This window comes from Neolamprologus multifasciatus, chromosome 12 (assembly GCF_963576455.1).
Source record: "Neolamprologus multifasciatus chromosome 12, fNeoMul1.2, whole genome shotgun sequence".
Taxonomy (NCBI): Eukaryota; Metazoa; Chordata; class Actinopteri; order Cichliformes; family Cichlidae; genus Neolamprologus; species Neolamprologus multifasciatus.
The window spans coordinates 3200480-3225742 of NC_140450.1; the positions used below are offsets into that span (position 1 = coordinate 3200480).

The following is a 25263-nucleotide window of genomic DNA, read 5'->3' on the forward strand; positions in this document are numbered from 1 at the left end:
CCTGTGGTTAATAGGCCTGTCTTCTTTATTTGTGCTTATAGTTATTCCAGTTGTCTTTGGGATTGTGATAGTTTAGTTGAAAAAGACCATGTAAGTTCGTAGCACAAGCTTAAATAAATATGTCTGTTCCCCGACTGCTCGCTGCAGTTGCTGTCCATGGTGCTGATCAAAAGGTGCAATAATTCTATTGAGGTGAAAAAAAAAAAATCTCAAAAATGTAAAAACAAAAAGCTTTTCAGCCTTAACACATTCTGTGAGTTTAAATAAAAGAGAGGGGAAATTAAATGAATCCATTAAATCCACGCCACCGAGTGTGTTTTTCCTTTTATCCAACAGATGTCAGGATTGTGTTTCAGTTGCGGCCTCGCTCGGGGCCGAGAGGAGGATGCTGTTAGGAGGAAAATCGGCGCTGGGACCTGGCTACATGCTCGGCTTATTTGGATGTTGAGGAAACATGGCGACCGGCGAAAGGAAGGAGAGGGAGCAGCAACCACTTTGGGATTAACGCATCGTTTGAGACATATGGATATACACGGAGTGCCCCGTACCGACTTAATTCACACATTGGAGGTTATCTTCAACGCTCACACCGACGCATTTTGCCGCAAACGCTGCTTACTGGTGAGTAGATGGCGGGTACACCAAAGACGCTCTCCTCTCTGGAAGTGGCTAGTTAGCAAATGTGTGCTAGCTGCTTTAGCATGCGAGTTAGCATGGGCTGGAATGTGCATCTCGGCTCAACTACAGTCCGCACCGTTATCGCTGGTGTTAGCATGACAGTGGCAACCTCGGGAAAAATACAACGAACCCGCGGTAACTGTGGAAACACCAGCTGCCATCTTTATTTGCAGTAAAGTTATTGAAGGCCGTACATTTGAAGGAACGTCACCCGTTTAGCTTGACAGTTGAGGTTCAGATAAGCCGACGCTAGTGATCAGCTGGTCGCTAGCTGCATGTTGTGGGCTAGCGTAGCTGCAAACTGAGGGGATTGCTGGTTGGTTGTGTTTTCACTCACTGACGGTGGAGCTGAGTCCTAAAGCAGGACTTTAACAGATCGCAGCCATTGGAAAACACACAGGACCGCTGGTAATTAAAACGTTCGGGGTACATGTGCAGTATGTCGCTTTGGATAAACGCATTATTTTTTTATTAGGGGTGGCTAAATCGGGTTGCAGTGAGTGTTTCGTAGTAGCTGGTCTTTAAGGGGCAAATTCGCAATGACTGGCAAAGCTATAGCGGTCACATCGTCCTCATTTTACTGTCTGCTCTGCGCCTGATGTGCAGCAGTCACCTGTGTGTGCGCATTGTCCCTGAGTGTATGGCTATCTGCCCGGATGCCTGCACACAAGCTAACCACCTCCCAGCAGGATGGGGCAGAAAACTTGTTTCATGCTGGGGCACTGTGAAAGGTGCGGTATGACATGTACACAAATACACACGATACAGTTAAAAGCTACATAACATTTCTGCTTGTGACTTGTAAAGGTGGGGGTGGGGGGCTGAACTGTCATCCAGATAACGTGCAGGTTATAAATACTAAAAAATAGCACTGCAGATACATGCCTGTGTGACTGTAGACAAAATTAGTCAGAATAGCTAACATAACATATATGGCTCTTTATTCGTTGTGAAGAGTATCGGGAGTGAGATTTTTTTATGTTTAGGTATTGATTTATTATATATTGTGAAGTTTAGTCTAAATCAGATGGTCGTCCCATGTTGGTATATTTAAGTTAGTTTAAAGACAAATGACAAATGACAGACCTGTAAAGTAAAGCTTAACTGAAAAGGCCACGGGAGAGCCTGTTTCCAGAAATAAATGAATGGCAGCCACTCGAAATAGCAGTGAATATGTAGAGGTCTGTTATTGCAGTGAACTGGTAAGTGAGCATCATTTGAGTCTAATCTAATCTTAAAAACCTGATTAGTTGAGGTGGCTGTTGATGTCTGTGCTAAACTCAATTTCTGAATTGAGTTTATATCTACATAGACAGCTGTGTGTGAATAAATAACAGTCTCTGTGTTCTAGCATTGGAAGCAGGAAGCCCTGAGTGTATGTCGGTGTTTGTCATGTACTGTATGGTGTGTGTTTTTTCCTCATAAAAGTTAAGTTACCAAGCAAGCAAACTGGCTGTAATTCAGAAATAATACTAGGATAATTAGTCTAATAAGTAGGCTTAGAGGGGTTTGGAAAAATTACTTTATTGGCTTTTGCGTCTTGTGTTGACTATTTTTGTGAGTATTTGCTGTGTGCCAGAATAGGCAGCAGGGTTTTTCCTGCATAAAAACATTTAGTGCCCCCAACCCACAAAAGAGGTTTTGGTGTTCATCAACCGGAAACTCACCAGGGCTGCAGTGAAATAGTTTATAACCAATTTGTTTGAGTGTGATTTTCATTTAGTTAACAGTAAAATCACTTTTGTTTAACAAATGGCCCAAAATAACAGGAAAATGGATGGACCTCTGTTAAGTAAGATAACACTGACTGGCTATTTTAAACTATATGTGGACCTCTTGTGCATAGTCACCCCTAAAAGACCTTTTTTTTAGCCAAGAAAAACACTAAAAGCACTGCCGTGCCTTTCAGTGGAGGGAGAAAAGGATACCCAAACATGGGGAGAACTCGCACTCTCCTCACAGAAAGGTCCTACCTATGTTTGAATTTAGATCTTTCATGCTGTGAGGCAGCTACTGAGCTACTGTGCTGACAGTTGATCAGTTATTCCTTAAAAGTCCTTTACAGACACGTTCTTAAGCCTTACCCGGCAGCTTTTATCACTGCAGTGCAGCTTTCTTTATCGGACTGCTCTGCATAAACACTGCATCGCATTGAATAATTTGAAAACTCGAGGCACAGAAACCCGATTGCTGCTAACTGCCAGTAACTGAATTATTCCTTAACTTTGTTCTGTCGATGTGCAAACCCAAACAGTTAGCTACAGCTCTCCCCCAAGTCACCTGAGAATTATTTCTTCTTTATTATTGTTTGGAAAACTTCTTTGACTTTAGTGCTCTCCATGTGAGGTGATTGTACTGCCTTTTCCACATATAATACCATTAGTGACACTCATATAGTTTATTTCATCTGTAAGGAGTAGCCCTGTTACTTTTTTTAGCCACAAAAAAGCAAATGGGTTACACTTCAGCAATACTGTCACATGCAAATTTCTATGCTGTAAAATACAGCAGCGTTAGCAAGAAGGCTTAGTGGTGTTCTGCCTCCAGTTAGTTAGACCCGGTCTACCAAGCGTTTGTCGAGTTCCCCTTTTGTTGTGATTTACTGAGGTGACTCAAGACCTGCCAGCATTTGGTGGTGCAGTCTTGACTGTGTAGCCTCCGGGGCTTCCTTTCTTCTGTTTTTCTCTCACGGTGATTCAGGGCTAACAGGCATTGAAACTTTGAACCTTTTATCATTGGTTATCCAGAGTTTCCTCCCCGGGGCTACAACAGGGCTTACTTTGACCTAAATACAATTAGGAAAAAATGAACCCTGTTGGAATTATAAGGATTTCTACATTGATTATTCATAAAATGTGTTCTGATTTTCATCTAAGCCATAATTATACAAAGACGGAGACAGCTGTTCTTTTCATGCATTTATTAAACCCAACAGCATACATTTGTCCTCGCTCTGCAGCTGTAGATTGTTGTTGTTTTGCTATTTTGGGGGGTAAGGGAGATTAAGTGGTTAATCCTGTAAGTATTTGATTGTTTGGACAGTGCCTTATGTCTCCCGAATGTCAGCATAAATGCTGGCCTAAATGAATTTATTTACTCATTTACTCTCTGCTTTGCTTGCTTTTATAACCGTCAGCTATTATGAATCATTCCCAAGGATCTGCAATAGATTAACAGTAGTTTTCCAGTGTGATGTGCTCTTGCTGACAGTTTGCTTTGTTCTGGCCATCATCCACACTCTCATAACAAATGGAGATTTTGCTTCAGCTAGCTATTTGTAGTGTAGGAATCCTACTTGGTTTTCCAAAGCTATTCTTGCATTATATATGCGTTATCAGCCCCAATACAGTTTTTACAACTTTTATGTCAGGGTTTTAGGTAAGTAACAGTTATATATTTGGTTGACACCAAGTTATAGTTAACTAAAATTAAAACAAAACGGAGTATGAAAGAAAGAGTCTAGTGAACTAACTGTATATGTTCTTGTGGTGACCGTTTGAGAATAAGGGAGCAGCCAAAGTGGCTTCTGTGTTCAAATTTGTGAGTACAACCAGCACAAAGAAGTCCTACTACAAAGTATTGTTGTCTTTTACAGTTCTGAACATCATAATTACTGTATTACAATCTACCATTATACAAACAAAAACTGACCCTTAAAAATAATTAAATCTTAACTAAAAGCAGGCATTTCGTTTCTCAGCATGGGCATTTGGGCAATGACTGTGCACATAAATACACGTGTCTGCATATATTTAAGACCTTTAAGAGTCATTTTTCCTGGTATTTCTGTCCGTGTGATGGGCAAAGTTTACTTTATTCTTGAGTAAATTGAAACCTCAGTAGAGAAGGTGGTGAAAAATCCTTTATTGCATCTCTGATGGTTTTTCTTTTGGAGCAATGTCAAAGGCTCTTTGGTGGATGCAGGACAAAGCCTGTAAAACTAAACATAAAGTAAACTGAAACAAGCAAACTCTGGAGGATAACTGAAACTATAGCATTTTTGAGTATTACACCAAAGGTTCAGATTAAACCTAAGCAAAGATCCTAGACTAACAAATCAAATATTACCATTAGAGATTTTATTTTTACCTGCAACTGCTTTTGTGTGCTGGGATGGGAGCTGTGGGGTGTATTCTGTACTTTGTGAGGCTCTTATTATTGATTAAGTGTAGCCGGGCAGCTGCATTAAAGTCTTGTGGATGATGCAGCTCAAGGCCAATGCTGATTTTCCTCTCAGTGCACCGACTGAGCTTTCTCAGGCCATTCAAATGCATCACACACAAAACAATATGGCCTGAGTGGCTGGTGTGTTAGGCTTGTCGGTATAAGCCCACGTCAAACAACAGACTTAAGTCGCAGCTTACTAGTTGTCATCTTTCATGAGAAGACGCAGCACGCACCAATAAAGCACAAGAGGATCATTCTTAATTAGCACTCAAGGGAAGGGCCTGCACATCCTATTAGTGACACTACACATGTGCTGTGCACATATAGTTTGTGTCTATGTTTTGTCTCGCACCATTGCATTACATCAAGTTGATGACATGATAAAACAGAACACTGCAGATTTTTAAAATGTTTAAGGGTTTATTCACCTGTAACTTTGAATTCAGGTGTTTTCAGTCCCATTGTCATAGGTGTAATATTATAGGGACTTTATTATTGTAGGGTCTTAACCTGAGAATATAAAGTGCCTCAAGCCAGTCGTTGTTGTTATTTGGTGTTAAATAAATAAAACTGAATTTTATTGCATTGAATTGAATTAAAATGTAGGTCCTTACCATGCACTCTGCTTTTATAAACATTTGTGAAAGAATGAGTCATTCACTGAATTTGAAAGGTGGTTCTGTAAAAAGATGCCACAACAAGACAGTTTGTGAAGGTTCTCATCTCGTTTTAATTCCACAGCCAACTGTAAGTTGGCTGTGGAATTGCTTTGCTCTACCTCCTGGCTGTAGCTCAGGAGGTAGAGCAGGTCACCTACTGATCGGAAGGTTGGTGGTTCGATCCTTGGCTCCTCCAGTCTGCATGTCAAGTATCCTTGGGCAAGATACTAACCCCAAGTTGCTCTCCGATGCATCCATCGGAGTATGAATGTGTGTGAATGTAGTTAAATAGCACTAAGTATAGATAAAGTGCTTGTGAGAATGGGTGTGATTGGGTGAATGTGGCATGTTGTATAGAGCGCTTTGAGTGCTCCGAGAGAGTAGAAAAGCGCTATATAAGAATCAGTCCATTTACCATAAGTGGTGGCAGGTGACCTAGTGCTTAAGTTCATAGAATTTATTTTCAGTCAGTCAGATAAACCACAATCACCTCACTTACTAGTCTACACAGCTGTTAATCCACAGCTGAAAATGTGCCCCTAATAAAAGAACTATTTACTTCTGTTTGAGTAGTGTTGAGGGGAAAAAAGGCCAGCTGTTTTATAAATCGGTGAACCTTTTATTAAAGTAGAACTATAAAAGTGTACTTCCTCAAAAATGGGCTACAGAAAATCAGAGTATATAAAGAGACGGCCTTACTTTTCATTTATGGTCTTTTCATCTATTTATAATATGAACATTACCGTAGCTTATGAATTGATAAATAAGTGTTTCAACTCTTCCGTAAATAATAAAAAAAAGGAACCACCTCTATTATTGGTAAATGCCATGTAACCATAGCTTGTATGGAAAATAGATGCACCCACTGTGACCTCAACCACTGGTTTTGGACTTCTGCCATAGTGACAGCAGCCAGTATTGTGTTTTTGTTTTGTGTTTTTTCAGCTGTAGGTGACCATATTTGGATACGAGGGTGCAGTACAAGTTATTGGCTAATCAGTGAACCAGTACTGATGCAGATATTCAGCCAGTACATCCTAACTTCAATACTTGAAGGTGTTTTTGTAGTATTTTTTATTTTTATCCCTACTAGGGCTGCCACAAACGATTATTTTGATAGTCGACTAGTCGGCGATTATTTTTGTGATTAGTCGACTAATCAGATCATCATCCATTCAACGTAAAAGGTACAGCTTATTGCACCAGCAGCATCTGCTCTTATATAACTATCATTAGCTTACAGCTTTAAGTGTTTAAGGTATGTGCTAACTAAAAATAAAGACAAGATGATAGTTTATTAAATTTTAATGAAATTTGCAGATTGTTTCGGTGAAGTTTAATAAACTCAGCCGTCTGCTCCTTGCTATCTAAAATATAACGGGACACCGGAGTAGATTCTCACACTTCTGATAATCAGCTGTCTGCTTGATGTTTATTCAGCTGTGTAAAAACTATAACTTTAATCTCATCCAAACCGATTTACTCAGGAACAAATAAAACACTGAAAAAAGCCAAACAATAACATTTTGAAGTTATCTAAGTGACTTATATATCATGTTTAACCTGAGTAGCGAAAGATGGCGGTGGGTTTGAAAACGATTTGCCGGGAGTCCGGTGTTCTCACGGCTCTAGTGAGCCTTGCCCCCGGCTAGCTATCGAGCTAGTGGGTAACAGACATCTCCCAAAACGTTGGAGCGCTTTTGAAAATATGTGGTGTCTTGATAAACTGAGCAGATATTTGAGGTTTACACAGCTACATTCTCGCCTGAAAATATGTTAAACATTTATTTTGTGACCCAGAAAGAATAATAAGAGTAATATTAAAACTAACTAGCTGCCGCCATTGTTGGAAACTGAGCTGGGCCGCGCTATAAATTCTGGGACACAGTTTCTTCTTCTTTGGTGTTTAACGGCAGCTGGCATCCTTGTACATGCAGTGCTGCCATCTTCTGTTTCAGTCCGTTATTACACTCTTAAATCCTACTACTTATTCCTGCGTCTTTTGGGATCTTACAAAGCTTCAAACGACGTGTCGACTATTAAATCAGTCGTGGCGATTTTGATAGTCGACGTAATCGTGACTAGTCGACTAATCGTGGCAGCCCTAATCCCTACACATATTATATGAAGTAAGTGGTTATTCTTTATGACCTGAAGCTGCTTATGTCAGCCACAGAGTTGGATATTGATGATATATGAGATTGGAGTAATGCCTTATATACAGTCTGCTGTTTTATTGGACAGAATGAAGGAGAGAGATTTCCACAGGTCTTTTTATCACCACAGTTTAATTGGCTGTAATTTTCATTGCCCACACTCTGTCTGTAACTGCATGGCAGTAACGGTTTGGACTCAAGATGATCTTAAATGTTGGTGCTGTTGTATGTGATTGATGATTATTAGTGGTGCTCACTGAAGCTATAATAAAATGTTGGATTATATTCTCGCTTTTGATTCATACGAAAACGAAAATCTCACAGCAACTGCAGAGTGATTGGAGTTGGTGCAGATCTCTTAAGGTTTTTAACACAACAGGTCACACAGTTAAGCCACTGCTAGCATACATTTCTTTTTTCTTTCATTTAACCTTGGAAGTGTGTTATTGTATAGCATTGTATAGACTCGTTTCAGTATGATCCCGTCCTTCCCCGCTGGAAGTCACATTTCACCATCTTCTTAGTGAAGATGGTGAAATGTGACTAGCTGTCAGCATGCTCCATTACAGTCTCGTGTAGAGGTTTCTGAACTTTTCAAGGCCAATTTTCAGGTCAGGAAATTCCCATAATCACTGCAGTTAAACAGCTGTGATGTGAATCTCAGTGTGCCATACTAATTTTGCAGGACTGAAACTAATGGCAATTTTCACTGTCAATTAATCTGACATTTATCTCCTCATGTTGTCTATTAAGCCACAGGACATTGTGAAAAATGTTTCAATTGATAATTTGGAGTTTTTAAAAAGCTAATTTTTTCTTAACCCAAAGATTTTCAATTTACAATTTCAAAAAAGAAAGAAAATTCTCATGTTTAAGAAGCTTGAGTTATAAAAAATGTGGTATTTTATTTTGATAATAGATTTAAGGAAATTATTAACCACCAAGCATGTTCCTGGAGACTAATTTACTGGTCCTTTAAGTTGGAGGAAAAAATCACATTACTCAACTAGTATAGTTCATAGCTCATATATTTAAAACTCATTCTTCAGTAAATGTTGCTGAAATACTTGACAGCTTGCACCATACACAACATTGCATGCACACAATGTCAGCAAAGGATGTATTTTAATTTCTTTAAATAGATATCCTGCCCAGTGCAGCAGTTTGTCAGCATAATCGATGAGGTCGACTATAAAAATTCGTTGCCGCATAATTAAACTACAGGACACTATGGGGCAGTCTCGCCCAGGGCTGTGCGATATGACCAAAATCTCATATCCCGATATAAGAATTCTATCGTCCCGATAACGATATAAATCACAAAAATGTAACATTTTCTGTAAATTCTGTGAATCTCGGGCAGCTTGCGTGAAGTGTTTCCAGCTGCGCGTCCTTTACCCGGAGTCGAGTGTTTTAACCGATGCATGAAACGATACATTTTTAGACATAAGTTGTAACGGCCGACGTTTTCTTTGTATTTATTACACGGCGTGCTGTGGGGAAAAGCCTGTTCTAACGTTTGAGTCTAAGGTTTATTTTTTAGCACCTGGCGGCTCTTTTTTGCTTCTCATCCGTAAATAATCTGCTCTTTCACGTAATTCAGTTTATTTTGAAAAGTCTCAACAGGATCTTGAGCTTTATTGTGAAAGGTTTATGTGGAACATAAACAAGCAGACACGCGAAGGCGTTACCGTCGCTGTTGCTAACGACAACGCATAAAAACAGGCGCTTGTCCGTCCGTAGTGTGGTTATATTAAATATAAGAGAAAGAGAGAACTTTAAGAAATTAATATAGCCTCTACAGTGACCATCAGAACAATGAAAAAATATTGCCGTAAACAGTTTATTTTGCGACACCACGAAACAAACGATAGCGTAAAATGCTAAGAAGTGCTAAGAAGAAGAACGGCAAAACAGCGGGACGATAAAAAATGGAAATGGAGATTTGAAAAGATGCCTTTTTGATTTCATTTAAAGCTTTATTTGAATGGACAGAAGCGATTTTAGTTTCGTATTTGCACATTCAGGGTGGCGCTGTCACTTGGTGTTCGCTCGCTCGCTCTGTGGTATAGTATCGCTTCCTGTTCCTGCTCAAACACAGTGGTGTTTCTGAGTAGCTTATTTGCTTAGCAGTTTAATTAACAACTTTTAAATACATTCTTTTTTCACAGTATAATCTTCACGTGCTTCATCCGAAGCACACTTTCTGTGTACTCACTACCTAATTTATAGTATTCACTCACTGTCTCTGTACTGTTTCGCTAGCTTAGCTCGTAGCCGACCCGTTAGCACCATGGCTACTTCACATGTCCCTTCTGCACTTTCTTGCTCATTGTGTCAGATGTTTAGTTACTCCTCGGCCTCCTTTAGCAGTAATGATATCTGTAACAAATGTAGCATATTTGCAGCTCTGGAGGCCAGGATTACTGAATTGGAGACTCGGCTTTGCACCCTGCTCTCACCCTTAGCTAGCCAGGCCCCTGTAGCTGGTGCAGCCGAAGATAGCGTAGGCCCCGCTAGCTGTTCCCCGGCAGACCCCAAGCAGCTGGGGAAAGGCTGGGTAACAGTGAGGAGGAAGCGTAGTCCTAAACAGAAGCCCCAGGTACACCACCAACCCGTTCATGTGTCTAACCGTTTTTCCCCACTCGGTGACACACCCGCCGGGGGTCAAACTCTGGTAATTGGTGATTCTGTTCTCAGACATGTGAAGCTAGAGACACCGGCAACCATAGTCAATTGTCTTCCAGGGGCCAGAGCAGGCGACATTGAAGGAAATTTAAAACTGCTGGCTAAGGGTAAACGTAAATTCAATAAAATCATAATTCACGTCGGCAGTAATGACACCCGGTTACGCCAATCGGAGGTCACTAAAATCAATATTGAATCGGTGTGTAACTTTGCCAAAACAATGTCGGACTCTGTAGTTTTCTCTGGTCCCCTCCCCAATCAGACCAGGAGTGACATGTTTAGCCGCATGTTCTCCTTAAATTGCTGGCTGTCTGAGTGGTGTCCCAGAAACGATGTGGGCTTCATAGATAATTGGCAAACCTTCTGGAGGAAACCTGGTCTTGTTAGGAGAGATGGCATCCATCCCACTTTGGATGGAGCAGCTCTCATTTCTAGAAATATGGACAAATTTATTAAACCCCTCAAAACATGACTATCCAGAGTTGGGACCAGGAAGCAGAGTTGCAGTCTTACACGCCTCTCTGCAGCTTCTCTCCTCCTGCTACCCCCCCAAAAACCCATCTCCATAGAGACTGTGTCTGCTTCCAAAAAGACAAAAAACAAACTAAAAACCAGCAACAAACAACTTAAACAATCACAAAGAAAGAACAATACAGTATCCACATCTGAACCAAAGAGTAAAACAATGAAATGTGGATTATTAAATATTAGGTCTCTCTCCTCCAAGTCTCTGTTAGTACATGACTTAATAATTGATCAACAAATTGATTTACTCTGCCTTACAGAAACCTGGTTGCAGCAGGATGATTATGTTAGTTTAAATGAATCAACACCCCCGAGTCATTCTAACTACCAGAAATCTCGAAGCACAGGTCGAGGGGGCGGTGTGGCAGCAATTTTTCACACCAGTCTATTAATTAATGAAAGACCAAGACAGACTTTTAATTCATTTGAAAGCCTGATGCTTAACATTGTCCACCCCAGCTGTGAAACTCAGAAACCAGTCTTACTTGTTATCATCTATCGTCCACCTGGGCCTTACACAGAGTTTCTGTCTGATTTCTCAGACTTTATATCTAATTTAGTTCTGAGCTCAGATAAAATAATTATTGTGGGTGATTTTAACATCCATGTAGATGCTAAAAATGACAGCCTCAACATGGCATTTAATCTGTTGTTAGACTCAATTGGTTTCTCTCAAAATGTAAAAGAACCCACCCACCACTTTAATCACACTCTAGATCTTGTTTTAACATATGGCATAGAAACTGAACATTTAACAGTGTTTCCTGAAAACCCTCTCCTGTCTGATCATTTCTTGATAACATTTACATTTACAATAATTGATTACGCAGCAGTGGAGAGTGGACTTTATCAAAGTAGATGTCTTTCTGAAAGCGCTGTAACTAAGTTTAAGAATATAATCCAGCCACTGTTATCATCGTCAATGCCCTGTACCAACACAGAGCAGAGCAGCTATCTGAACGCTACCCCAACAGAGGTTGATTATCTTGTTAATAATTTCACCTCCTCACTACGTACGACTCTGGATACTGTAGCTCCAGTGGAAACTAAGGTCTCTAATCAGAAGTACCTGACCCCGTGGTATAATTCTCAAACACGTACCCTAAAGCAGATGACTCGTAATCTGGAGAGGAAATGGCGTGCCACAAATTTAGAGGATCATCATTTAGCCTGGAGAAATAGTTTGTTGCTTTATAAGAAAGCCCTCCGCAAAGCCAGAACAGCTTACTACTCGTCACTGATTGAAGAAAATAAGAACAACCCCAGGTTTCTCTTCAGCACTGTAGCCAGGCTGACAAAAAGTCAGAGCTCTTTTGAGCCAACCATCCCTTTAACGTTAACTAGTGATGACTTCATGAACTTCTTCACAAATAAAATTTTTATCATTAGAGAAAAAATTACCAATAATCATCCCACAGATGTAATATTATCTACAGCTACTCTTAGTTCCATTGATGTTAAGTTAGACTCTTTTTTTCCAATCGATCTTTCTGAGTTAACTTCAATAATTACTTCCTCCAAACCATCAACGTGTCTTTTAGACCCCATTCCTACAAAACTGCTCAAAGAAGTCCTGCCATTGGTTAATTCTTCGATCTTATATATGATCAACCTATCTCTAATAATCGGCTATGTACCAAAGGCCTTCAAGGTGGCTGCAGTTAAACCTTTACTCAAAAAGCCATCTCTAGACACAGCAGTCTTAGCTAATTATAGGCCAATCTCCAACCTTCCTTTCATATCAAAAATCCTTGAAAGAGTAGTTGTCAAACAGCTAACAGATCATCTGCAGAGGAATGGTTTATTTGAAGAGTTTCAGTCAGGTTTCAGAGTTCATCACAGCACAGAAACAGCTTTAGTGAAGGTTACAAATGATCTTCTTATGGCCTCTGACAGTGGACTCATCTCTGTGCTTGTCCTTCTTGACCTTAGTGCAGCATTCGATACTGTTGACCATAATATCCTATTAGAGCGATTAGAACATGCTGTAGGTATTACAGGTATTGCACTGCAGTGGTTTGTATCATATCTATCTAATAGACTCCAATTTGTGCATGTAAATGGAGAGTCCTCTTCACACACTGAGGTTAATTATGGAGTTCCACAGGGTTCGGTGCTAGGACCAATTCTGTTTACATTATACATGCTTCCCCTAGGCAGCATCATTAGAAGACATAGCATACATTTTCACTGCTATGCAGATGACACCCAGCTCTATCTGTCCATGAAGCCAGATAACACACACCAATTAGTTAAACTGCAGGAATGTCTTAAAGACATAAAGACTTGGATGGCCACTAACTTTCTGCTTCTTAACTCAGATAAAACTGAGGTCATTGTACTCGGCGCTGAAAAGCTTAGAAATATGGTATCTAACCAGATTCTTACTCTGGATGGCATTACCTTGGCCTCCAGTAACACTGTGAGGAACCTTGGAGTCATTTTTGACCAGGATATGTCCTTCAACGCACATATTAAACAAATATGTAAGACTGCGTTCTTCCATTTGCGCAACATCTCTAAAATTAGAAATATCCTGTCTCAGAGTGACGCTGAAAAACTAGTTCATGCATTTATTACTTCCAGGCTAGACTACTGCAATTCATTATTATCAGGATGTCCAAAAAACTCACTGAAAAGCCTTCAGTTAATCCAAAATGCTGCAGCAAGAGTACTGACAGGGACTAGAAGGAGAGAGCATATTTCTCTTGTTTTGGCTTCCCTTCATTGGCTTCCTGTTAAATCCAGAATTGAATTCAAAATCCTGCTCCTCACATACAAGGTCTTAAATAATCAGGCCCCATCTTATCTTAATGACCTTGTAGTACCATATCACCCTATTAGAGCACTTCGCTCTCGCTCTGCAGGCCTACTTGTTGTTCCTAGAGTATTTAAAAGTAGAATGGGAGGGAGAGCCTTCAGTTTTCAGGCCCCTCTTCTGTGGAACCACCTTCCAGTTTGGATTCAGGAGACAGACACTATCTCTACTTTTAAGATTAGGCTTAAAACCTTCCTTTTTGCTAAAGCATATAGTTAGGGCTGGACCAGGTGACCCTGAATCCTCCCTTAGTTATGCTGCAATAGATGTAGGCTGCCGGGGGATTCCCATGATGCATTGAGTTTTTCCTTTCCAGTCACCTTTCTCACTCACTATGTATTAACGGACCTCTCTGTATTGAATCGTATCTGTTATTAATCTCTGTCTCTCTTCCACAGCATGTCTTTATCCTGTCTTCCTTCTCTCACCCCAACCGGTCGCAGCAGATGGCCGCCCCTCCCTGAGCCTGGTTCTGCCGGAGGTTTCTTCCTGTTAAAAGGGAGTTTTTCCTTTCCACTGTCGCCAAAGTGCTGCTCATAGGGGGTCATATGATTGTTGGGCTTTTCTCTGTATCTATGAAGCGCCTTGAGGCGACATTTGTTGTGATTTGGCGCTATATAAATAAAATTGAATTGAATTGAATTGAATTTTAAACTCCTACCAGCACTTGTAACTTGTATTACCTGCAATCTTTATTTATTTCATTTTTATTCTGATTGTCCTATTAAGTAATGCTAAAAATACATTTGATTATTATTATTTGATTCATATGTTTCTTGGGTCATTACTTTTATTTGCTGTGGGACGATGTAAACAGGGTGATATTCCATGTTGGGCAGACTTGAGCAGGAGGTTTGCACATAGGAATCAGAGATAAGAGTTATTGAAATAATTGTTGACTGATCAAAGAAAAATTGTCTAATTAGTTGACTATAAGAATAATCTTTAGTTATAACTAATAGCTAATATTGAAGCACAAAGCTGGACTGAAAGACAGCACAGAGGCACGTATCATGGCAGCACAGAACAAGCTCTAAACACAAGATCAATAGAGGCTGGGGTCTGCCACACCAGGCCAGGTGCAAAGATGCCCCTGAGACAATCAGCACCTAACAACAGGGTGCAAGATGCTAGCAAGCAGGGATGCATGAACGCCATAACCAAGTGGCCAGCATAGTGTATCGAAACGTCGTGCTAGGTGTGAACTGGAAGTCCCAAAGTCAAAATGAGAGACACCTCCTTGGGTGGTGGAGAATAACCAAATCTTGATTGTGTGGGGATTCCATATACAGATGGACAAACTGGTGATGGCTAACCAACTGGACATAGTAGTGGTGGAAAAGCAGCGGCAGAAGGCCGTAGTGATAGATGTAGCTATACCAAGTGATAGCAACATCAGGAAGAAGGAACACAAGAAGCTTGAGAAATACAAGCCCTGGGAGAGGAGCTACAGAAGATATGTAGAGTGAAGGCAGTGGTCTCAGTCGTAATCGGAGAACCAGAAATGCCAAAGATACTGTGCAGGACCCTCAATAACAACAACGCTGTTGGCTAACATGTTTGATGTTTTATTGTTAGGTGGCTCTTTGGGGTCAAAATGGGATAACCAACATCTTTATCATTACATTATTCCTGCTTAGATTTATGTTCAGGGAACTTAGACTGCCCAGTCTCCTTACAGTGTGTATGTGGGATTTCCAGAGCTGACTAGTGAGGAAAGCATTGTTTATGATGATTAAAATGATTAAAATAGCAGTCTGTTTTTAATAATTTTAGCCCTTTTCTGTTTTTAAGAACATTATCAGGTATCAATATTTCAGTTGCCTCCTACAAACCCTTTGGTGTGACACATGTAGATTAATTGAGATGCTTTTTTCATTCCCTGTTCTCGTCCCCGAAAGCACGCCACATAATAATGCAAAGTTAATGTGAGCTGTCGGAGCTTGGATGTACAGGATGGCGACTGAAATGGCCAGAAAATGAATTTTTAATGATGCTCACTGCTGTGAGTTCTGCCTCCCACTCCTCCTCCCCGTTTCTTGTGGTAATGGTATGTTCCTGTCGTCGTTCAGGCCAAAGCCCGCCCTCCTTTCCTCCCCTCCTCTTTCTCCAAAGCCCTGTACACCCCACCCGGTGTCAGGGGGGGATCAGCTGTGCCAGTCCCGGCAGACCACACACACATACATACACACACACAGTGCTGACTGGCGAACAAAGCCACTGGTACTGCCAATAAAGGCGAGCCATGCCTTCGCGCTTCTCCTCTCCTCTCCTTACGCTGCTGTGAGGGGAAGGCATGACACCATTGCCATCGCCTCTCTGTTTCAGGAAGACACTGTTGTTGGGAGGAAGAGCGGCTGGTCTTTGGCTTACGGTGGAATATTCTTGTCTCTTCTTCTGTTGATGAGTTGAGATGCTGGCGGAGCGCAGAGAGAATAGCAGGTAAGGAAAATCAGAGCTGGGTGCTGAGCTCGTTTCCGCAGCGACCAGGGGTTTGTTTACTGTTCACTGGTAAAAGCCTGACCTTGGTGGATATAGTATGTTTATCGATGTTATTGATCTAAAATAACTGCCTCTCGGTGTCAGTGACCGTTTCACGACGTTTGACGATTAAGCTTCGATTACAGAGATTGTCACCATCGAGCAGTTACAGCATCTCCTACTGTTGCATCTTTATTGTAAGAATATATCCTGATGTGGTCAAAGCAATCATCGGCCAAACCCAAACGAAGCAAATGTGTGACTTAGCAAAAGATACGTGTAAAATGCCGAAAGATGTCATTAGATAATGTTCTTCTCAAGAGTGTTAATAAATTTAAAGTTTAAAGAAAAATATCACAAATGCCCAACACTATAAAAAGATGGCAGCCTTCAATAATTGTTACACTTTAAATGAATAAAATGACATGGATGACACTTAACCTACCTACAACCTACAGTATAAGTTAAACCATTTTTCTCAGGAAATATAATCACAATAATTCTGGACACTGTTGGGATCTTGCATAACACGATTATTTGTAGACTTGGGGGCAAATAGATTTATGCAATGTGGAAAAAACAAACGTGGACTTTAAATTGTAATTAAGCTGAAAGGAAGAACAAAAGAAATACAAAGCAAGTTAAATATGCCACAGACTGTTGGAGAGTGTATTTGGATTATTGTATAGCAGCATAAGTAGTGTTGGTTGCTAATTGACAAAATCAAACATAGCTTGATAATTATCCTGGTTATCTTGTTTTAATAATAGTCGGAAACCAAAACTGTTCATAAGTCAGGAAGATTGATATTAGACATCAAAGTTAGTCATCAGGAAGCAGAAATGAAGGTTGGCCATTTTAAAAAATCTAATTCGATGTCAGGCCAGCAAACAGTGATTTGTGTGTGTACCTGTTATATTTAGCAGTCATATGAAGGATACCTTATAAGCTCTGATTAAACAAACACACAGGGATAACAGATGTTATTAAATAATTAAGGTAGTGCAGCTAGTGTCCCTTTATAGCTTGGTAGCTCAAAGTGTTGTTGGTTTTGAGCTAACAATCTCAAATGTGTAAATATACAAGACTTAAAGCTAATTCCTTCTTTATACGTTTTATATTTGCACTGTTATTATATTAGTACTCGGACTCTATGGCCCTACATGATGAGAATCTCTGCAGGTCTCTGTGTACAACTGTAAACTCAAGCTCAACACAACCAAAATGAAGGCGGCACTTAAAGTAGACATAAGAGTGCACAGATCCAACCGTGATTTTCTGTTGCTCCTCGCTTTGAGTTGATAGGATGATTATTTATGCGATAGAATTCTCAAGAATATAGACCGCCAACAAAATGTAAAGCATATGAAAAAATCCCCTGAGAGTTAATGAGTATATTCTTCCACTCACCCAGCCCCAGTCTGCACACTGCATATTTTTGGCTTGTTTTTAAGATTATGTGTAGTTTGAATATATTTACATGAGATGTTTAAAGCTATTTAAAACTCACATTTATAGTCTATTCTTTCTCTTACTAAACATAACTGAGTAGAATTGGCTTACGCAAAATCAAAGCTGCAAAATTATGATAAAATGTACTCGTGCTGTTTGAAGATTAAGTTGCAAAGATGCCTTAAGGTTTACTCCGGGGCTGTCGTTGATTGTCATTGTAATTTAAATGGAGACTATAATGCCTTGTTGTTCATGGTGCAAATATATTGTATCACAATGTTACCATACATCTATGTTTTACCGTTGATATTTAAAATGTAATTGACTACAAAAGTCACCATCCTGTACCTAATATTGTGTAATTATATAATTGACAGGCAGCAATTTGTGTGAGGCCTGCTAGTTGTCATGGATACCATTCAGCGATCCAGCTAACACACTACTGAAATGTGGTGGCACTCTTCGAGCACATGAAAAGTGTGGCGCTCACATTTTTGAGAAATAAATCGGTATTTTTTGTCAAGGATACGCGACAGCCGCGGCGGACGAGGCACAAGTAGAACTGTAAGACTAATTATGTGATATTAGTCTGCGATGACAACTGTCCAGGCGTTGTTTAGTGCAGGACTGAATAGATGCCCATTTTAGATGCAGTTAACTGTGGTCATGACCAGACATGTTCAGCATGAGATCATTTCCTGCTCCTCTGTCTCGTGTTACAAGTCAGGCAACATTGACTTGGTGACAAAAACATGTTTCACTAGTTCGAAACTGCTTTGTTTTGTGGTCATGTTTTCACACACGACAGAGGCGTGTACGAGAGCAGAGTCAGATCCGACATTACCCAGTCTTTAACCTCCCAGCATCCCAGTGTAAAGCCTGCGTGATGCTGGATAGCACTGACGTGCGAAGAGCTCGGCTGATAGTCCGACGCATTTACTGCTAGCAAGTGGGCGTCATCTGGGCTTCTTCCTGCCTTCTGCAGGCAGCTCCCTCATTTAAGCCACACGACATATTTCCAGTACTTAAACATACCTGAAGTAAATTTGCTCTAGAAAATATCTCACCCTGATTTTCCCAGAATTGTCCAAGTTGATGTCTGAAAATGACCTGAGTTGCTTAAAATCGGTTTGTAATAGTTCTGATTAAAATATGTGAAGGTGTCAGAAAATGTTTGTTCCCCTCTAGTGGATTTGTTTCCCATAAATAGCTGCGTTTCTGTGTGTCACCGTGGCTGGCAGAGGAGACGGTTAATCACCCTCAGTCCAAATTTACCAGCATTTGGCAGGGAGGTGGTGTGAACTCACTACCCTGCCTACATATCCTTTTACTTTCTCCAAATTTGCATTTCCTTTTACAAGTTTGTGTTTTATCTCACTCCTGTCAAACCATTTTTTCTCTGTCAGCCAGGAGACATTTCTGAGATTACATCACCTTCTCCAGAGGAACAACCACACAAGCCTTTGAAGAGTTGGGCTTTTCCAGGGCATTGGCTGCCTTCATCTCCCAGGAGTTGTTGCTAACTCTGGGAGACGTTCATTGAAGCTGGCATCCGCTTAAAGAGAATGCTTTGAAAAATACTGGAGGGCCAAGCTCAGTTCCCCTCCACAGAAGAGTTGACATTCCATTGATGCCATTGACTCATTGTCTTTGCTTCAGCAGAGACGAGATGCAGTTTGATGCTTTTTTTCCCTAGTTTAAACAGTCCTATCTGTGCCGTTAGAATAAAATGATCAGAGATGCATCCATTTTTTCCCTTTCTAGTAATCCAAAAAAAGCACTTTCGAGCTGTTAATTCCTGATGGTCCTTTGGTTCTCTAATCCCCTTTAATAGTGCGACCTTTATCCTCCATTTTCTGTCACCTCTCCCCAAGGCTAATTAAGTATGCAGGGTTTGTGCGATTGCATAGGTCAGCTGCTGACTTTCAGTTGCATGCTAGGGCAGAGAGACGAGTAACAGGTTGGCATGATCTTAACATATCTTTATGTTGGAGTATGAAAAGGGAATCTGTGCAACAGACAGAGCTGGTAAACGAACGGCAGTGTCGGAGAAAACAGCAGCATCATGTAGAAAACTGTGCAAGGAATCTAAATTGCCTGATATAAGAGTTCAGTCACCCTGAACCAGCCACCTACAGGAGGCTGCAGGCAATTCTTCCCTCATAACACACTGTGGATCAGCAGATAAGACCGATTCATTTTCGTACAAAGATAAGAGGTTTGAAAGGTGGTGGCTGTTTTAGAAGCCTAAATTACAAATGGATTTAGAGACAAAAAGGAAGAAAAAAACACACTTTCTTAACAAAGTTGATTTCGAAGTCATCAAAAACTGAACCAAAGTAAGAGAAAACTATGGATTTTCTATAAAAAGTGCCACAGTGGCATTCAAGTATTGATGACATGGCTTTCCTGTTGATCTGACATTTTTGCAACTCAGTTATCCACACACTGGAGTAAATTAGAAGAGGGGCCGATTTAATACTCTCCTTTGGTTCATTGTAAACATGAACATGTATGCATGATTCATTTTATTACATGCTGAGACTATCAGAGTTGTGCAAAACCCCATATGCTGTTTGGAGCATTGGAACCTTTGTTTTCATAGAAGAGTCACCTTTCCTCAGAGCTTTTGGAGGTTGACCCAAACAAAAAGCTACCTTAAAGAGGTAAATTTACTAATTTGTAGTAAAACTACACAAAGACACCCATTTGGGGCGACTGTGGCTCAGGGGGTTGGGAAGCGCATCTGTAACCGGAAGGTCGCCGGTTCGATCCCCGGGCTCTCTGTCCTGGTCGTTGTGTCCTTGGGCAAGACACTTTACCCTACCGCCTACTGGTGTTGGCCAGAAGGGCCGATGATATGGCAGCCTCGCTTCTGTCAGTCTGCCCCAGGGCAGCTGTGGCTACAACTGTAGCTGCCTCCACCAGTGTGTGAATGTGAGAGTGAGTGAATAGTGGTATTGTAAAGCGCTTTGGGTGCTTTGAAAAGCGCTATATAAATCCAATCCATTATTATTATTACACCTAAATCTGTTTTCAGTGTGTTATAGGTTTAGTGCAGTGCAGAAAGGGAGGTTCTGACAGAGCTCTACGTGATGGTCTAAATTCTGTGGTTTCATGACGCTCACTGCTTACCAAGGAGGTGGAGTGAGATGTAATCCTACATTTGTCTGCTGATTACTGCCTTGCCTTTTGTTGATTTTCCAGCTCAGCCTTATGCTGAGTCGTATGACATGTGTTTGCCCCAGTTTGTGGTCCCGGCCCTGCTGCTCTCCGACTCTACCATTCTCACAGCCCTCGTGTCTGCTTCAGTGACTCTCTGTTTCACTGGGCCCTGAACAGCAGTGCTAACAGTCAGCATTGTTCTGAAATAAATGCTGCCTTTGATCAAGGATACGTTACAGTACAAAAATAGATGAGCTATTTCATCCTGTATACGACTCAGACGATAACTTTCTTAACATTTTGAATTTATTTTATTTTAACATAGTTCTGACAAAAGTAATTATTTAAACAGTATCAAATATATTTTTATATCTTTTTAAGGACCATACTGGTTGTGAAACTGGTCAAGTTATTTGAACAATGACATCCTCATGACACTAGCTCATAAGGAAGTATCTTGGATCATCTAAACTAGGGAAACCTTTTGGGAAGCGAACCAATTTTCATTTTCACTTTGCTTGTGATAACTTGGTACATCTGGATAGATAAATAAATGATCTATCAATGGGCTTAGGGCTGTGCGATATGACCAAAATCTCATACCCCGATATAAGACATCTATCGTCCCGATAACGATATAAATCACAAAAATGTAACATTTTCTGTAAATTCTGAGAATCTCGGGCAGCTCGACTTGCGTGAAGTGTTTCCAGCTGCGCGTCATGTAGCTGGAGTCCAGTGTTTTAACCGAAGCATGAAACGATACATTTTTAGACATAAATTGTAACGGCCGCCGTTTTCTTTGTGAGTATTTATTACACGGCGTGCTGCGGGGAAAACCCTGTTCTAACGTTTGAGTCTAAGGTTTATTTTTTAGCACCTGGCGGCTCTTTTTTAATTCTCATCCGTAAGTACTCTGCATACTCTTTTACGCGATTACGTTTATTTTGAAAAGTCTCAACAGGATCTTGAGCTTTATTGTGAAAGGTTTATGTGGAACATAAACAAGCGGACACGCGAAGGTGTTACCGTCGCTGTTGCTAACGACAACGCATAAAAACAGGCGCTTGTCTGTCCGTAGTGTGGTTATATTAAATATAAGAGAAAGAGAGAACTTTAAGAAATTAATATAGCCACTACAGTGACCATCAAAACGATGAAAAAATATTGCCGTAAAGAGTTTGTTTCATGGTGTCGCAAAATAAACGATAGCGTAAAATGAAACGATAGACGTTTTTATATCGTTATCCGATATATATATATAGCGACAGGCACTATGAAGTGCCTGAAAGAGACTTTCTCTGGTTTTTGAGGCGCTGCTGCTTAAATCTCTCAGCTTTAAACAACAACTGAGGAAGCTGGCCTACTGGACCAACCCACTTCTGCTTTTGGATTCTCGATTTCTAACATCCAGCAAGAATTTTTTCTTGCCTGTCAGCTTTTCAACAGACTTGCCTGTGGCTCAGCCGGAGTTTCCATTCTAGCCAGCAGCTGAAGACGGGCTTTTCTGCTGATGCTGCCGAAGCTACACGTTGATCACTTTATAACCCCACTGCTGGCGTGTTTCTCTTGGCCAAGTCTATTGTGTGGATATGTGACTTTTTCCTCAAAGCCTTCACTTTTATATGTGCTTGGCTGCTCTAGACTTCCAAAGGCCTGCCCATCCATTCAGTGGAGTTAGTTTTATTTATGATGAGGACTTGCTTGTGGGTTGTCTTTGGAGTGGTGTAAATGAGAAGCAATGACCAGCATTATGTGTGTCATCACAGAAAGGGGAAGGATGTTAGCAGTAGAAAGGAAGGAACTGGATAGGCTGCAGTGCAAAGTTTATGCCACTTATCTGGGTTATGGCATATACTCATAATAAAAGTAATCAACTTTAACCTCAGTAAACATGATGAACCATGGCTGCTGTAATTGACTTTGGTTTCCTGCCAAAGATTTCAAAAGATATTCAGCTGTTAGTGTTAAATAGTGCATTGCAGTTTTCAGTAACCTGAACACAAAATAGTTTTGCTTTTCCATCCCAGACTACAACAGGAAATGGCTTAATTTTCCCTCTCGAAGAAACCTGACCTAGAAAGAAAATCTTCTAGGTCAACTTAAACCATATCTGATTATGAAGTTCACTCTGATAACAACTTTATGGTGTCATTCGTTAATCATGACTCAGTATTGGCACATATCACAGCGACAAACCCCCCAAAAATAAAAAAAAATCAGATTATTCACTGACACAGAACTAGTTGAATCCCACTGCCCTGTGTGTCTGGTCTGTATTGGAGAGTCTTTCTATTTTTACCAGCCACTATACCACAGGAGGCATTGCTTTATCTGTGTGTGTGTTTGTGTTGCATTGAGGTTAAATGATGTCCTGGAGAAACTCACTGCAGCACGAACTACTGCAAAGGTGGATTCGAGTACTTTCGCATTTTGTCTGAGGACAGATTTAGTAAACATCAGAGCGCAGCTGTCATTACATTTAACAGGTGTCTAGGTGAGTACAAAATTGAGTCTGAAGATTTGGTTGGCCTGTGTCACGACTACTAAATGCTCACTGAATAATGTAGGGCTGCTCGACGCTAGCAAAAGTCAACATCACTGTTATTTTGTCAATATTGTAATCCCAGGGAGGGATAACTCTACGTTATCTCATACAGGCAGAGCCAGTGGTCAGTGAGAGCTGAGTATATTGCAGCCAACACAGGGTGTATTGCAAATGTCAAATCGTGAGCCTTTCAGGTCTTGTTTTCTTTGATCTCCATCATGTGCAAACATTTTACCTGTGTGAGGTTATTTTCTCTGGACATTTTCAGAGGATAGAGGCCCAAAGCACTGACGTGAGAACTAATTGTGTGACTCAAAGCTGGATTGCAGGATTGGTTGTAATTTCTTTTGATTTCTTGCTGCTTCTTCTTTCTTTTTTTTCTGACCATTCAGGTTGAGTGACGTTAAAGATGGCAACGTATATTTATTTTTAATGTTTAATCAGATGACTCCTGATGTCGTGAATGGTTACGTTTCCTGTGTACACACTCTGCACAGGGGCAGGGGTATTGCTCAAAATTTTTAGTGTCCAAATGTGGAAGTGGAAGATAAAATATAACTTAAAGAATTGCATTAAGTCGTTCCCGTAGTGGGTGATGAGGTTATTTGTGCTCAGTCTGTGTGCCCAGATTGCCATCAGCAGTGAAACTGAGCTGTTCATGTTGGACAACAAACACTGGAAGCAGACGAGACATCACATCTATGCAGATGGAGAAAAAAAGTATATGCTAAAATACTAGCTAGTGCATTATAACAAATCTGTGCTAATCCAGTCGATCTTAATCTTTATTTTGATCTACCAAAGAGCCAAAAAGGCTCTTTACTGTAGTTACTGCCAATCATTAGTAATGCAACTTGAATGAAATGAAAGTAAATATTGTCATGATTGAATCAGCAAACTCTGAACACACAAATGATATTTAGTGACATTTGTCTCAGTGTCAGCAAACCATCAACAGTGGCTTTACAGTGCTGCACCTGTGATGTCGGCCTCACCACCGCGGTGTTTGAAACCAAATACGATGAGAAAACGATTGTGAAAAAGCACGCTCATCGCTCAGGTTGTTAACCAATAAAAATTCCCTGGATAATCCTTTTTTATGTGACTTACAGTGACCAAAATTTACAAAATGAACCTAATGTTTTATTCATGAAGACATCAGTGACCAGGAAAGTTTTTACTGAGGGCTGTTTTCCCATAATTCCTTTTGCAACCACAGATACTCGCCCTTAGCTGCCGTGAAAAAGAATGCAGACTTACGACACTTGGACGCTGGCTTCACTTCTCAGACTTGTCTACGGGCTCGTCCCACAGTTTGAAAACCACTGTGCCAATCGGCATCCTGTGTTAGGTATATTTTTGGTGTTTGAGTTGTTGTGACATGTAGTTATATTTCTGGGAAGGTGCAAGACTAGCTCAGACAGGTCTCCTTATTAAGGGGAACCCGCATTTCACAACAGATTCCTTTGATTCAGAATCTATCAGAATGTAACTCGCGGTTGGTGAAATAGATGCTTGACGTCTGAAAGGTTAAAGGGTTCCCCTGGTTTTTGAATTTCAGGCCCTGAGGTTAAGGGGTTCAGTCCTTTTGAGACTGTGCGAGCTATAACTGTATGTACTTGCTCACGGACAGTGTCAGGCACTCGAGATAAAAGTGTACCAAATGGAGGATGTTAAATGGAATTGAAGTTTAAGTGTGAGTTCACGCAGAGGGCAGCCCTGCTGTGTGGGTAAAATGAGTTACTAAAGCCTTCAGTCTTGAGTAATTTGGTTAGTGCCGCAGATGCCATGTTTCTGTAAATCAGACGGCAAGCTTCTTTGTAGCTCTCTGCTTCTGCCATTATGTTGCTCTTCATGTTCTTGCTGTCTTTTGTGACAGTCGTTAAAGGAGGCGGATTCTGAGAAAGGATGTGTGTTGTTTAGATG

The 25263-nt window shown here is 40.6% G+C and overlaps 1 protein-coding gene across 10 annotated transcripts in view; it reads left to right on the top strand.

The window, feature by feature from the left end:
- Nucleotides 1-360: 360 nt before the first annotated feature.
- The window catches only part of wdfy3 (WD repeat and FYVE domain containing 3), a 136448-nt gene continuing 111545 nt past the window's right edge, over nt 361-25263 (top strand). For 8 of the 10 annotated variants that reach the window (XM_085180285.1, XM_085180289.1, XM_085180286.1 and 5 more), the window contains exon 1: nt 14395-16133. In XM_085180285.1, the coding sequence (XP_085036411.1) occupies nt 16105-16133 (29 nt within the window). In that variant the 5' untranslated portion in view covers nt 14395-16104. Of the gene's footprint in view, nt 1087-14394; nt 16134-25263 lie in introns of those variants that run through there. The other 2 variants (XM_085180291.1, XM_085180290.1) reach the window with 2 other exon arrangements.